The 16,771-nt window shown below is 43.1% G+C and overlaps 1 protein-coding gene across 12 annotated transcripts in view; it reads right to left on the reverse strand.

Annotated features, from left to right (window-relative positions):
- FHOD3 (formin homology 2 domain containing 3) overlaps positions 1 to 16,771 on the reverse strand; it is a 488,187-nt gene that overhangs the window by 100,506 nt on the left and 370,910 nt on the right. For 7 of the 12 annotated variants that reach the window (XM_066352678.1, XM_066352676.1, XM_066352675.1 and 4 more), the window contains 2 exons: positions 7,223 to 7,357; positions 2,728 to 2,778 (listed from right to left, as the gene is read on the reverse strand). In XM_066352678.1, the coding sequence (XP_066208775.1) occupies positions 2,728 to 2,778; positions 7,223 to 7,357 (186 nt within the window). The remainder of the gene's footprint in view (positions 1 to 2,727; positions 2,779 to 7,222; positions 7,358 to 16,771) is intronic. The other 5 variants (XM_066352679.1, XM_066352672.1, XM_066352680.1 and 2 more) reach the window with 3 other exon arrangements.

Consider the following 16,771-nt stretch of genomic DNA (forward strand, 5'->3'; position numbering starts at 1 on the left):
TCTGGCCATTTTTTTCTGAGTCATCGCAGGAAGAGTAAGAAACACGGAACACTACACACACACGACTCTATCAGGAAGAGTTAACAGATGGAGTCCTGGTCCTTATTTCTGTACTGCTTTCCTCCTTTGATCTCCATCAGTTTCCTCATCTATTTCCAAAGTCCATTATACTCAGGAGTCTGATCACTTCCTGGCTTACCACCAACAGCTTTCCAAACGGGGATAAAAGTGTCTCTCTTCCTCACTCCCATCTCACCAGGTAATCCAAGATGCAAACCAACCAAGGGAAGTGGCTGGTCCAAACCAGAGGAAAAGGCTCTGACGCTTCCCCAAACCTCCGTGGAAACAGAGAGGTGGGCCATAGGGTAAGAGCCCGCATGGGGCCACCAAGAGCCCGCGCCTGCACCAGCTAGCAAGGCCCCGGCAGGCGAGGGGCACGGGAGCGAGGGGCACGGGAGCGAGGGGCACGGAGCGAGGGCTGAGGGCTGAGCGAGGAGACGGGAGGGCGTGGCAAACTCTTCTGCACAAGTTTTCCAGGCTTAAGTGATATTCTGCTTTGGGAAAAAGAACAGTAAATAACATCCAGAAAGAGGTAGCCTTTGGTGGTTTGGAAAATTTTGAGTTCAGTCTGAGCCAGTTCAGACCTTCCATCTCCCCAAGAGCTTTCGAGCCTTGCCTGTGCAGACATTACGTGACGGTCACGTTGTCAGAAGCTCAAAAAAGTGCAAAATCTGGAGGAAAAGCTAAAAAATAAGATAAAATTTGACTTCTTTTTAAGCTCGAACACAAAGTCGACAGCATTTTCAGTATATGTCATGTTTACCAGTGTCAAAAAAACTGTATGAATTAGAGAAATCGAAGTTTCTTGGTTCTTTACCAGTGTCTTTCACTCTAAATTTGCTGGCTGCAACTGGTTATTAGGAGGGCAATAATCGAAAATGTTGGAATTAAAGCAATGCCATAGTTTTGTTTATGAGGCTGACATAAGCATCTAATTTTTAAATTGAACACAGGCAGACTCCACTCCTCCATGCCACAGACTGTCCTGATCTATTTAGTTGATGGTGTCTAAAAAAATTAGTACGATTCCACGTTTTATTGGCATCGTTCAGAGATTGTTAGGTTCCCAACTGGCTCTGGTATGGTATCAGCCTTTCCGTCTCTCCATGCAGTAACCCCCTCTGGTGGTAGAGGAAATAACTGCAGCGCTACGGGGTAAAAATTTGTCTTGTGCTGTTATTCTACTTCCCGTTTCCTTTGCTTATCTAAATTGATCAGATACTGAATACATTAACTTTGCATCTTTTAACTGGATTCAAAACATGTTGCCATTGAAATTTTAAAAGCTGCTTTACAGTCTAAATATTAACAATCTGAAATAAAGCTGTTACTGCATTTGCTCACTTATTCCATCCATCTTTCCTAAGTGTCTAATAATATGTGTCAAGAACTGTGGCAGAAAAAAAAAAAAAAAAGAACTGTGGCAGGCACTGGGACAACCAAGGGAAACCAGGCCACCACAGAACTGGGTACAGTTCAGGAAGGAGACATGTCAATGATCAGGCCCATATAGTGAGTGTCTCAGGTGCATGTAGCTCCCCAGCCAGCGCTCAGCATAGTGTGCGTACTCAAATTATTTTTGCAGAAATGCTGAACAAGTGACCTGGAAACATACAGTAGTGTAAAGCCAGAAACCAGGGTCAGGGCCACTATCAGAGCAGCCCAGCCCATGCAGGTTCGCATTGGATTCGGACAGTCGGTAAAGAAACAACAGAGCCAAGAACTGATGGGCCTTCATCTTTAATCCTAGCTTGCACCCGGCGGGCAAGTAAAAACATACACTGGGCTCCAAAACCCACTCACATTCAGTGCTCACAAAGCCACTGAATTATCCGAGTTTCCTAGAATCAAAGGTTTCTAGCTCACCAGCCTTATTCTCCTCAGTTCCCCATCTCCTTCCTTATCCCAGATACAAACGGCACACAAACTGGCATCTCACTCAGCACTCCGCCATCTTGGCTGCTTCTCCTGGCCAAATGGCCTCTTTCTGCTCTCCGCTCTGCTCTCTCCTCTAATCATCCCAGAAACCAAGAGAGCAAGCTCCTGCTCCGTCCGCATTTTATAGTGTAGAAATCCAAACCCTTAATCCAATATACAAAATAGGGAAGTCTGTAATACAAAGTCACTTCTCTGAGGCATGATTGGATTGTACCACCCCACATCAAAATGGGTGGGAAAGGCCTAATCCCAAAACCAAGCCCCAGGCTACAAGGATTCTACCTGCCCACAGAGACACACATTAATATCACCTGGGCGACGGCCTCCTCGTGGGCAGCGCCGTCTTTAACAAAGTGAGCATAATACATTTTATCTGCCCAACAAGTAGGAGCACCTAACCCAGGCTCCAGAGTGGTGGTGCAGAGAGAGTATTGAAAACATATACATACCACATGTCAATATACTAAATTAATGTGCTCATTTGGAGAAGAATTTTGGAAACAGACTCATATTTTACACCATGATGGCACTAAATAATTAACCTGTACTTTCCAGGAAAATTTAGATAACCAGGACCCTCTATTGTGTAAAATGCCAATTATCAAAGGTCTTAGGTCTCTTAGGTAATGCTTGAATGTTTTAATTAGCACAGTCCCCACTGCATGCTTGGTTAGCAGTGCAGTCAGTCACGTGCCATGTGGTTACGTGGGAAAGAAGAGATATACAAACCTTTCTTCTCTTGCTTGTCTTTGCTCCTCTCTTTTGTCTAAATACTCTCGGCTAATGGGAAAATATGGAAGAAATAAAATAGGGAAGAAAAAGAACAGAATTATATGCTCATAAAATCGCCAAGAAATGATTAACAGTATACAATGAAAGCCCACTTTTGCCTCGGAAATGGAAAGTGATTGTCATTGACTTTATAAAAACCATGGGTAAAGACTGTACTTGAAAAATACTAAACAGAATGGATTTTCCATAAAATCATAGGGAGTCCAAAAACATGGGATTACTGGATTCACTCAGAAACATGACCAATTACTTTATGGGAAGAAAAATGAAAGCATATGGGGGGGAAGGGTGAAGAAAAAAATTATCAAAGGATGAAACAATGCATAAATAAAACATGGCAACCACAAGCAAGCAACGGCTTTCAGGGGTGATTAACGTTCAATCGAGCTCCGGTAGCTCCACCATGTTCATCTCTGGACTTAAGTCTGAGCGACTCGGGGTGTCACAGCCACTTTGTGTTGCACTCCGAGTCTGGACGCTCCTCCCACAGCCCAGGATCCTTCTTCTGCACCCCCGCATTCTATCTCTCTGCAGGGATCACTGGAAGCTCTTGCTTTGTGCATTCTCTTTTGTCTGTACCCACGAGATGCTCAGTTTTGTCCAATTTTAAGGTTTGTTTTTCTGTTCCTGCTGGTGAGGTTTCAATGTGAACCTAAGTGTAAGACCACGTGATCAGACACCTCTCAATAGACCATTTATTTTCCTGAAGAATTCTGACATTCAGGTTTTCTACATTGGACCTATCATAGTTTGAACATTCTACCCCTCGATGCACTGGTAACTGAACATAAAGTCAGAGCAACTAAAACAGGTTAGGACAGGGAAAAAAAGCAACAAAGGCTCAAATTTTGTTATCATTTATAAATGCCCATCCGCATCACTTTCTGTACTAGAAATAATTTGTTTCATAACCTCATTACTTTCCATACTAGAAACAAATATTTCCATAAGAACATATTCCACAAAAATAACAGCAGATAAGGAGCAACTTTTAGATGGCATGCAAGGAGCAAAGCCCAGGAACAGGAATAACGCAAATCAACATGATGGGTAGTGAAAGGTCAGCCATTTGGATAATTCCAGGGACTACTTTATATTCCATTTCCTACTTCAATTTTTATTTCATTCATATCCTCAGACTTTTAGGAAGAAACTATAGTCATTGTAATTAATAGTTGTACATGGTCTGTCCTGATGGTCAGTGTTCCTTCCTGGACAAGGTTTATTTTAATATTTTCTATCTATCTATCTATCTATCTATCTATCTATCTATCTATCTACCTACCTACCTACCTATCTACCTACCCACACACATACCCACCCGCCTACCTATCTATCTCTGTTGATAGAGTGAGGCTTAGACCCAGGCAACTATCTTCCTAGGCCATGCTCATAACTGAGAAACTCTGGTTATGATACATATTTCTTGTTATATGTCATATGGATCACATATATATTATATATAACCTAATGACTAATATATATATTGCAATACACTATGCACTCTTGCTCTATTCTTCTGTGATTCCAATGACATGAATGCTAGACATTTAGGTATTGTCCTAAGGGTCCTTGAGCAACTGCTCCTTTTTTTCCACTGTTCTGTTCTGGTTTTCAGATTGGATAATTTCTCCTGTTCTGTCATCATGTCCAGGATCCTTTCCCTGCCTCCATTGAGCTATCAAGCCCACCCAATGAATTTTTTTATTTTGGTTGTTGTAATTTTAAGTTTCACATGTATTTCCATTTGATTCTTCTGTATGTCTTCCGTTTCTTTGTAGAGACTTCGATTTTCATTTCTTTCAAAACTATTTGCCCTACTTCTTAGAGCCTATTTATAATAAATGCTTTAAAGTCTTTGTCTGATAAAGACAACTTCCTTTTGTGGTTATTAGCACATTTTGATTCTCTTTTTCCTTCTGAGTTAAGAGTCTCCTGGCTCTTTGTATGACAAGTTATTTTGGATTGCATTCTGTTTATTTTTAAGTATTTTGCACAGAGACTCTGGGTCTTATTTAAATCCTATGAAGAAACTTGACTGTTTTCTTTTGTTTCTCTTTAGTAGGCACACAACTAGGTTAGATTCAGCCTGCAAGTTCTGACTGTCTTCTTATACTGGTTCCAACATTAGCTCAGTTTTCAAATATTTTTAGTGCTATTGAAGCCGAGCCCTGTGTGTGCAGTCTGGGCCCCGAGTGGTGGTCCATCTGCACTTCGTTCTCCAAGTCTGTGCTGTGCTGCTTCGGGTCGGAACCGCCACACTTGCACCAATCAGTACTCTGATTTCTCCACTCTTTCCTATCATTTCCTGGCTTCCTTGGGTTTCCACTTCTGATCCCCTAGCCACAAAGCTTGGCTTTGTTTTCCTGCTCTGCTGCACACTGACAGTAACTCCGCCTGCACCCAGGGCAACCAGCAGGAGGACACAGAGAGAAGGTGCTGGTGTGTCTGGTGCCCTCGGGCTCACTGCTCTTCGGGTCACAGGAAGGGCTCCCCACATCAGAGTTTTAGGGACCTGCCTGGACATCACTGCTGGCATTGTGCTTCTATAATAATATTGCTTAGAGGCTGGGGTAGGAGAGAAGGAAAAAATATGAAAACTCAGGAAATTCTCTCCACTCTCTGACCCTTAGAAATTCCTGGTACAGCTCTTCAGCCCAGAAAGAGAGGCTTTCTCACATAGCTCTTTCAGCACGCACGTGGTACGCGCATCTGGGTTTGGGGGTGTCTGAGCACAAGCCAGGTGATCGTGGAGGAAAGAGTGGTAACCCTTCACTGGTTCGGTGGCATGTTGTACGCTAGTCTCCTTCCCCAACTGGCCCTGCCCCCTCGAGCACTTCAGTTTTCAGAGCTCTGCGCGCTGCCCATGACGGATGGGGCACACAGCGGTGCCAGAGAGGCGGGGGGGGGGTGCTGACTCCATCTTACACAGAGCTGTTGCCCTGTTCTCAGAGCTTTTCAATCAAAATCTTTAGGTGTGCAAGCTAATCTCTGAATTTTCTAGGTGTTTCAGTCAGATTATCCACTGCTATTTGGTGGTAAAATATGCAAATCTCCCCAGAAAGCTCTGACACAGGAAGCATTTAACCTGTTCCAGTGGTTTTTACAAATTGGTCTTTCCAAAAGTGACAAATTCCCGAGCTACGTCATGAGAAACGGTGCATACAGGTCTGGCGTTGCCATATATCATTTAGTGGAAATCTGACAGCGCAGGGCATGCCACCCAATCGCGTTGGGGGCTGGTGTTGCTCTACTTCACGCACCCACTCACCCAGGCTTACAAAAGCCCGGTTGGGCATTTCAGCGCAGACTTGAGATATTTGTTTTCACACAGCAGTGAGTTACAGTTATGGCAACTTCACAACTTCGCTCCTATTTTGATCATTTTTCCACAGTTACACATACTCTTCCTGGCTGCTGAAAAAAAACATTGAACCTGTAAATCCTCCTTGACAATGCTTTACATTCTTTGTAGGTTTAACTGGGAGGGGTTGATGGGAATATTGTTTGCCAAAGAAAATGAACGGAGGAAACAGGAAGTGGAGGTGGGGAGAGAAAGAAGAAAGATGTAGCAGCCACAGGAGAGGTAACTGAGAAGACAAAGAAGGGACAGATAAGGACACAGCAAGTAGGAAGGAGGGAAAAGAAAGAGGGACAAAAGGATGAGCAGAAGGAATGAGAGGTGTAAGGGGCGACTCAGCGGGGTTTCCGTCCCATGGAGCCCTACACAACACAGAGCCCAGGGAGGGGCCCGGACGGAGGTGAGGACAGGGAGAACAGGTGAACTGGCCGAAAAGAAACAGAGTGATGCTGGACTCAGCAGGCAGACAGGTAAGACATGGAACCTGGTGTGGGCCACACACAGGAACATATTTTTGGAGCTGAACAGAGACCAGGAGATCAGGGCACAATGAGCTGGGAGTAATCAGCACAATGACTCCCCACCCCCCCACCCCTCCCAGGAGGAGAGATTACTGTTTTTTTAAAAAAAAAAAAAATCTGGAAGATTGCTACAGGGAACAAGCAGCAAACCGGAAAGTGAGAAAAGCATTTTCTTTCAGGCATCCAATAGAATATGAATAAAACATGAGTAGCTTTAGGGGAAATGGCAAATGAAGTTAAGACAATTAGGTTCTCTCTGTCTTTAGGAAGGCCTGGATAAGACTGTTTTAGATCATGGAAGACTCAAGAATACAGAAATGCTTAATTGTATTTGGCTTGCTGGCTGTGCCTCCTGCCATGTGGGTAGAGAAAAAAATGGCTGGAACAAACCAGATGTATCCTAATGCAGGTATGTTCTTGCTCTTCTTTGAAAATCCAAAGAAAATGCAAACCTCCTAACCTGATGACACTATTATTCATCATACAGAGCTGTGGAGGCACGTGCCTTCATTTCAATTCACTATTTTAAGAAGCTGAAAGTCCTTCTTACCTGAATTTGTTCCTTTCTTCCCGTTCTATCCTCTGCAGCCTCTCTTCTCTCTCCTGCCGCCGCCTCTCCCGCTCTGCCGCCAGTGACTCCTGGTGCTGCCTAAAGGATGATGTGAGAAGACCACTCAGAGAAGACCTAGAGATACAATGAGTTCACGTTTTAGTGGGCTGGCCTAGGGTTCCAGGCACTGACGTAGGAATCAATCAGACCTTGGTGAGAACGGAGGGTCTGCCGGTACCTAGGTAAGTGCTTGGGGGAAATGACTGGGTGTCTCGGCTCTTCTGTTTCAGCATCTTCATCACTAAATGGAGACCAGTACCCTGCCTCATGCACTGGGAGGACAAAACCGGTGTCACGTATAAAAAATACTAAGCATTCTGCACAGGGAAGAAAATCGTCAACACCAAGACAATGGGAGAAAATATTTGCAAGTTATATATGATATGGAGCCGATATCCAAAATATATAAAGAACTTATATAACACAGCAGTGAAAAAACAAACAATTCAGCTAAATGGGCAGAAGGTCTGAGTGGATATTTCTCCAAAGAGGACATACAGAGGGTCAACAGTTACATGGAAAGGTGCTCTGCATCCCTACTCGTCAGGGAAATGCACATTAAAACAATAATGAGACATCACCTCATACCTGCCAGAGAGGCTGTCATCAATAAATCAATAACAAATGTTGACGAGGATGTGGCAAAAAGGGAACCCTTGTGCACTGTTGATGAAATTGCAAATAGTGTTGAGTTTCCTCCAAAAGTTAAAAATAGAACTGCCACATGACCCATAAATACCCATTCTACTTCAGGTATTTATACAAAGAAAACAAAAATACTAACTTGAAAAGATATATACACCCCATATTTAGTGCAGTATCATTGACAACAGTTGAGATATGGAAACAACTAATGTGTCTCCATGATGATGAATGGATAAAGGAACTGTGACACACACACACACACACACACACAGTGAAATATTATTCAGCCACACAAAAGAATGAAATCTTGGCATTTGCTTCAACATGGATAGACCTCAAAGGTATTGTGCTAAATAAAATAATTCAGTCAGAGAAAGACAAATACTGCATGATCTCTCTTATATGTGGAATCTAGAAAATACATACATACATACATACATACCAAATTCACAGACACAGAGAACATGTATCAGTGGTTGCCAGAGGCAGGGATGGGAGAAATGTTTTTGTTTTAGTTTACATAAATTGGATTATTCTTTCTTTAATATTGCATAAAAATAAAAAAAAAGACAATACTAAGCAACATGCCTGGTATAAAAACAGTCAATTTCTCTTTCTCTTATATATACATGCATTCATGTACGCACACACACATAGTCGTTTTAAAGTCGGTCTATGGCAGGACTTTGATGAGCTGGAATCAATGTTAAATCTAAAACTCTTTAACATTTTACATTTTTACCATATATCAGTTGCTCAATATACTGCCTCACAATAATTGTGTCATCTTAAAACAGGGTATTGGGATTAACAGATGAGTAGAAAAAGACATAGCAATGGTTTTAAACCTGAGATAGAATTAAGGATATTTCCTTCTATGTCAAGAAGCATCTAAGAACACTCAGCATTTTCAAAGGATGGCCCCTGACTCTTGGTAAAACCAAACACACTCGGTAGTAGTCACTGAAGAGGGCATATGGGGAAGATCAGCTGTGGGGAGACCTCAGTGAGAGATCACAGGGGTGAGTAGAACAGGAAATTTGAAGTCAGGAGAATGGAAGGGACAGCCATCAGGGTCCCTGTACTGGGTTGTTCTACACACTGCCCGTAGATGCCATCTTTCCTGGGTCAACCTGGAGGAAAGCACAAGGCCCATCATCCCTGCTCCCTGTCACCCCACCCTGCATAGATCATGCCTTGCAGAGGTACAGCTGCCTTGGTCCATGGGACAGACTTTCTCGGAGGGCTCTTGAGGAAAAATTCAAGGGGTGTCAGAGACTGAGTTGTGTGATTCTGGGGTGGGTGCCATTCCCTCCCCTTCACTCCTCCCATGTCTTACTAGTGCTTCCTGCCCAGGGGAAATGTGCTGACACTACCCTCCTGACTCCCAGCGCTCTCCTTGGCTGAGCTTGCACCCTGCAGAGAAGTCGCTGGCTGTGGGTAGTGTGGGGTCTCATTATTAAAATGTCCACACTGCCCAAAGCAATCTATAGATTCAACACAATTCTTATCAAAACACCAATGATGCATTTCACAAAACTAGAACAAATAGACCAAATATTTATGAAACTATGCTGTACACCTGAAACTAAGACAAAATGATATTGAATGTAAACTGCCATTAAAAAACGAAATTTAAAAAACTGTGATTCATGTATTCTACACATTCTGCCCCAAGTCCCACAGCCACTGTCTCCAGAAAAGGCCAGTCAGGCCTGGTTATTAGCGGTAGAAGTACAAGGAGGAACCTCTACTTCTGGTAGCTCTGGGGAGCTCCCACACTCCAGGATCACCAGGGGGCTACTGTATCAGCTCTGGACACTTAGGCATAGACAGACCTGTACTTACCTTTTACATAAAAGTTAGACTGTCTTATATAATTTCTGTTTTGTTTAGGCAATATCATATATATTTTTTTTCTGTTATGTGTAGTCAAATCTAATCCACAATCAGAGAGGTTGCCAATACTTCTTGCATAGTGTTTGACAGAAATTATTATATATAGATAATAGATTTGTTTAACCTAAGTTTTATCTTACAGATGCACATATATAATCTGGTTTCCCAAATTAGAGAAAACACAGTCTTCTCAAATACACAGGGACTATCCAAAAATTGGCCATCAATCTTACCACAAAGCTTATGAATGAATGCCAAGAATTGGTTTTATATGGGCTACCTTTCCAAGCACAATACAACTGAGTTGAAAATAAGTAACAAGATGATCATAAAAGTGGAAAATTTAAAATACTTCTAACTCAGATCAAAGAAGAAAAATGCAGAAAATTAGAATACAATCAAACAGTACTATAATTAAAAAAAACTATATATCAAGATTTGTAGGATGCTTCTAAAATAGCATTAAAAGAAAATTTATTGCCATACGTGTTTATATTTTTAAAAAGTAAAATATATGGGTTCAAATTGTGGTGAACCCAACAATTTGAAAAGCAACAATGAAATAAAATAAGGCAAAGGAAGGAAATAAAGATGGAAACAAAAACTAATGATATAGGACATGAAGGTATATAGAGAAAATCAATAAAACAAAAATTTGGCTTGTAAATTTTTTTAAAGCTAATAAACAGGCAAATTCTGTCAGAATTGCTCAAAAAAAAAAAGATGAGGCAATATTCAAGAATGACAGGTAGCAAAAATAAAGAAAAATTATGATGCAACAAGGGGAAATTTTATGACAGTACATTTAAGAGCTTTACAAAATGTTTGATTTTATAAAAGTATGTAACTTATCAAATCTGACTCAGGAAAAAATAGAAATTTTGGATAGCCTTATTAACCATTAAAAAAATAGAATCAATTGATCATAGATATAGCCACATACATCAAGGAACAAACAAACAAAAGAAAAAACAAAAACGAAAAGCCTCTCTAGGCTCAGATTTTTAAAGGTGATTGTACCACTTAAGAAAGAGTTCATCTTAGCCCTGGCTGGTTGGCTCAGCAGTAGAGCGTCGGCCTGGCGTGCAGGAGTCCCGGGTTCGATTCCCGGCCAGGGCACACAGGAGAAGTGCCCATCTGCTTCTCCACCCCTCCCCCTCTCCTTCCTCTCTGTCTCTCTCTTCCCCTCCCGCAGCCAGGCTCCATTGGAGCAAAGATGGCCCGGGCGCTGGGGATGGCTCTGTGGCCTCTGCCTCACGCGCTAGAATGGCTCTGGATGCAACAGAGTGACGCCCCAGAGGGGCAGAACATCGCCCCCTGGTGGGCATGCTGGGTGGATCCCGGTCGGGCGCATGCGGGAGTCCGTCTGACTGCCTCCCCGTTTCCAGCTTCGGAAAAATGAAAAAAAAGAAAAAAAAGAAAAAGAAAGAGTTCATCTTAATCATATGCAAAGTTTGAAAAAACAGATTGAAGGGAAAGCTCTCCAACTGATTTCTTGATTAAATCACTCTGACACAAAACCCAGACATGAACACTAAGAGGACAGAAATTTATATAATGATTGCAGTTATGAACACCACTGCGAAAATGTGAAATACAATCATGTTGGGTTTCTCCAATGAATGCAATTATATTTTAAGATAAGCACACCGGTGAATGTCATTTACCACATCAGTAGATTGTAAGAGAAAAGCCAGGACTAGCTCTGTAGGTGCAGAAAAAGCTTTATAACCATTTGATATAAAAAAAAAACAACACTTTTTTCAAGCTTAGGAACAGAAGAGAGCTTTCTAAACCTGACATTGGGTATTTCGTAAAGATATTTTTAAAAACTACAGTAAGCATCACTCTAAATGCTGAAACATTAAGAGCAGTTTTTGTTTGTTTGTTTTTTGTGACAGAGTCAGACAGAGGGACAGATAGGAACAGACAGCCAGGAAGGGAGAGAGTTGAGAAGCATAAATTCTTTGTTGCGGCACCTTGGTTGTTCATTGCTTTCTCATATGTGCCTTGCCTGGGGGGCTACAGCAGACTGAGTGACTCCTTGCTCGAGCCAGCTACCTTGGGCTCAAGCTGGTGAGCCTTGCTCAAACCAGATGAGCCTGTGCTCAAGCTGGCTACCTCGGGGTCTTGAATCTGGGTCTTCCGTGTCCCAGTCCAACGCTTTATCCACTGCGCCACCGCCTGGTCAGGCAAGAGCAGTTTTAACATTAGAAATGATTCAAAAATGCCCCCATCATTGCTTATACATACTTGATGTTATTGTGGAGGTCTTAGTACAAAAAGATAGAAAAACCACATGCATTAACATCAGTTCCTTGTTTAAAATGACAATATTAGAGATTGTTTAAAATTAGAATAGTATTAGAATTTGAGAAAGTGAACAGTGTCCAGTTCTGTCAGGTGGATCCTGACATTGCTCCCTGGGTGCCTCAGAGAAAGAACAATGCAGAGGCCCTCCTGCCCAGTTGGACCAAGCAAGAGCGGGTCTCACGTTGGCTCTGAGGCCAGCATTGCACCAGTAGGCACACCTGCAGGTGGCATTAAGAACATGTGGAGGCTCTTTCTTCAAACATTTCAGTTCCGAAAGAACTACTAACTCAAAGCAATAAGAAATGGTTCTTCTTTTCCTGAAGGGAAGCATGATGCCGGAGCCATTCAAGACCCATTCTCTTGAACACCCTAACCCAGATCCCCATAGCAAGGAGAGAAAATTAGAGAGCTCCTAAGAGCTTGCCTGTCCTGGATGCACATAAGCCATTTTGGTCATACTTGAAACAAAGGGTTATAAATATAATGTTAATAAATTAAATTTCCCTAGGTCTCCTGCTACCTAAATAAGCCCAACAGTGAGAGCATAAATTCCTGTCCTATAAATCCTGTTTCTAGAAATGAGCTCACCCTATAATACCAATGCTGGAATGTATTCAAACCATAAAATGGAATATCCAAAATCATTATTAAAAAAACAAAACAAACAAACAAAAAACCCAAACACCAAAATTCAAGCTAGCATAATAAATTCTTTTTATAAAGGCATCTTTAACAGATTCTTTTTTCTTTCATATTAAGTTTTCCAGTAAAATACCTAATTAGAAGTTGCTGCAATGTTTAATCTTGAGTGGTCTGAGGACCAGCTATGATGTCAAGTAATAAGCAAGGGCTCTGGACTGAGAAAACCTGAGTGTGGCCACTCAACCTCTCTGAGCCTCAGTTTACTTGTTTGTAAAATGAAGATAGTAATACTCAACTCATGAAGGACTATAAGATTTAAATGAGTGGTATGTTTGAGTTTGCTTAGAACAGTGTCGGGGCCACAGTAGGCACTCAACAGACATCATTTTGTTGGGAGTCTAAAAATTGTAGATGCGGAAGAAGGCTTGAGCTGCAGTCCCCAAGGCCAGATCTGGACTATGACACTAAAGTTCCCAGCCTCAGAAACTTGAGTGGGTTGGGAGTTGTATCTGAACCTTCCCAACATGGCTACCAGCTGGGTCAGTCATGGAGACTGCATGCCATCCCAGAATGCACCTGCAAAGCTGAAGTCAGCGAAGTTACACCCAAGGCAGCTGAAACCGAGTGACGCCACACAGGAATGCAGGTGGTGAGAGCACAGGGAGAGGTTTTGCAAGGACAGGGATGATATACTCTGAGCAAGAATTACGATATTTAATCTTGGCTATACCAGGTTCCAGGATCTGCCCCATAAATCCCATCTGCTTAGAGCCATGCTCTCTAGGACATCTGGAACAGAAACTTTATTTCACTGAAATATGGTTGGTAATAATAGTTAACCTTTGTGGAAACAATATGGGGTGCCAATTATTTTACATTACATCCTCTTTACAGATGAGGAAACTGAGGCACAGAGAACTTACATTTAGAATGTAGCAGAGCTGGGCTCATAACAAACCTGTTAGGCCAGAGACCCAGTGTTGACCAATGTCCTACGGAAAGTTGAAAAGGAAGGAGGCACTTCATCTCCTTTAATGAGGACAGCATTACTCTGGACTACCACCATTTTGGAAGACAGTTGGCAATTTTTAAAGAAGTTAAACATGCATCTATTACTTCTCGATATTTATCCAAGAGAACTGAAAACACATTTCCATACAAATGTTCCCAGGCAGAAACTGGAAGTGACCAACGAGGCTATGATAAACTGTAGTATGTTTATATATACAGCGTAGTAGCACTCCGCAATAAAAAGGAATGAACTATGGAAATGTATGACAAAATGGGTGAATCTCAAAACAATTATGCTCATTGAGAGAAGCCAATCCCTCCACAAGAGCACATACTACAGGGTTGTATTTACATAAAACTCTAAACACTGTAAACTAATGCCTAATGAGAGAAGGCAGACCGGTGACCGGTGGCTGCTTGTGGATGGGGCGGGGAGGCCGTGCTCACAGGAGAGCAGGAGAGAGAGCGTGGCTGGGGGCGACGGATGTGTGCGTTACCTCGATTGTGGAAATGTTCACTGGTGCGCACACATGTCAAAACCGATGCGTACTTTTTTGTATGTCAATTATATGGCAAAAGTGTTGAAAAATATATGCTCCTTTAGTAGGTTTGAGTTAAGTAAAATCTTATTTATGAAAGGAGCAAATCTTTAACATCTTACTTAAAAAATAAATTATAATCTCTGGTTACACGTTAACAGAAGTCACTTACATTTTACAAGTTATCTAACATTTGAAAGTATCACTTAATTCACAAGTAGATGATTTAACATGAAGACTTAGAGGTAAAAAATAATAATGAAGGGGCAATTCGATGATGCAGAACAGTGAGGCTATCCTCATGACCTGGCTATGAAATCAGTGTCACGTGGTCAAATGCTTCTAGGGGAAGAGGTAACTCAGGGTTACACCCAGCTGAACAAAGAAAGGTCAGAATCTTCCTCTGGACCTTCAGGGCCACATCCCAGCTCTCAGGAGGAGATGAACAGAGCCCTAGGAACAAGCACCTTTTCTCCATCAGCACTGCTACCGTCCTGGAGACATCTGCCGTCAGAGATGGGGCATGGATGTAAGGCTCCCCTCTGCCATCTCCGCAGCCTGTCCCACACTGCTCCAGTGAAGAGCTGAGCCCCCCCCCCCCCCGCCTCACCACCACCACCATGGGAGGACACAGCCCGGCTCCTGCAGCTGCTGCGGAGACGGGTCCCGTGTGCAGTCTCACGTTACTGTGCTGGCTCATGCAGAGAGTGTGAGGCCATTCCTCCGGGCTGGCTGGCATCACACATTGGCCTGTCCACTGGCCCTTCTGCAGGCTCCGGCCCTGGGCATACAGCAGTTCTAGCTCATTCCCTCTTAGTTTCCACCCTCCTGTCCAAGACCAAGTGATTCCTCCAGCCAGAAGGAGGTCAGTCCTCTCCTGTCACAGCTCCAGGTCCACCCTATTTGGCCCCATAACTAAACCATTCTCCTGGCTGCTTCCAAAAGCTTTGATGGCCACCAGACCTCCTGTGCTCCATGGTTTCCTGGCCGTACTGACCCGGACTAAGGTCCATGCTTCCCACCTCCTCGCTTCCTCTCCACTCCAGGCCCACTCCCCCCTCCCCCCACTTACCCCTTCTCTAAACACCAAATCTCTTCTCAACATAGCCTCTACCTTTTTCAGATCTCAGGACTGTGTTGTAAAGACAGACATGAACTCACTCTATTTTCCTCTCTCCCTCTTGACCTTCCCTCCCGCACATACCCCCAGCTTCCCACCAGCGAACCAACCGCAAACTGCAATCTGCCCTCCATCAGAGACTCAGTTTCCCAGACTTCTCACCAGAGGTGTCTGCGTGAGGATGGACCACCTGTGCTATGCTCCCCCCTCTCCAGCTTTTCTATGAAGGTTCCTTTTCTTTACAATGTTTACTCCAATGGAAACTCTTTGTAGGCTGACGGTGCACTTATCTTCTGTTTCTGCCACTAGATGTAATCCTTGTGAAGTCAGGGATAGGGTCGGAAGTGGTCAGTGTCGGAGTCCCATGCCAAAGCACAAGGTTGGCACATTGTGAGCACTCAGTATTTGCTGAATGAAGTACATGAGTATGCAATGTTTGTGAGTGAATGTGTGGGGGTGAGTGTATGTGTGTGTGTGCAGCCCCAGTGGCCAGGTTTCCAGCTGTCACTGGCTACAGTGGTTTTGCACTGTCACTGTACAAGGAGTACTGAATAAAAAAGAGTAGAAGGGACTATCTAGCTACACAGTAAATTTCTTCCACATTCGGTCTCTTCTACTATAATGGTAAAGCTTCTCACTCACTGCTGGGCTTTGAGGTAACGAGTAGGGAAATTGGATAAGAGAACACATATCAGTGACCCTGGAATACATTTTCTGAAGGAAAAAAATCTCCCCCTCCTCTTCCCTTTTGCTCTGTAACTGTTGTACAATGCCAGAGCAAAACCACTGTAGCCGGCGACAGCTGGGAAGGTGGGCGTCGGGGGCTGAGACAGAAGCGAGAGGTGAAGGCACACGGCTCAGCTGACAGCACCGGACTGTAATGTCTCCCGCTCTGTGGGCGCAGGAATGCCATCCATCCTTATTGATCTGTGATATTTACACTTTCTTGTTACAGATCTCACCTAATTCTAAGTGTTAACACACGCTGTTCTCACTTCCAACCAGAATGATAATACATACGTCTTAAGGTTGCCATGTACATCCTTTACGTAAACAAGGGTTAGAAAATTGTCTAATTAAAAAATATGTCTTATTCTGATTCCACTTTCCCAAGGAAGAAAACAGGATTCAGACAGGTGAAACAAATGTTCCTGCATTTGTTCGTCTGGTTACTTGACAAAGAGGGGCAGGGCAGTGAAAGGAGCTGGGAATCTCATGTGAGAGACACAGAAATGGCTGTCGCCTGAGAAGCAAGAAGCCCTTGAGGCAGAAGACGAGGACCTTGGGGACAGCACAAAGGGTTCCCTGCAAAACCAAAAC

The sequence above is a fragment of the Saccopteryx leptura genome, chromosome 11 (genome assembly GCF_036850995.1).
Source record: "Saccopteryx leptura isolate mSacLep1 chromosome 11, mSacLep1_pri_phased_curated, whole genome shotgun sequence".
NCBI classification, from domain to species: domain Eukaryota; kingdom Metazoa; phylum Chordata; class Mammalia; order Chiroptera; family Emballonuridae; genus Saccopteryx; species Saccopteryx leptura.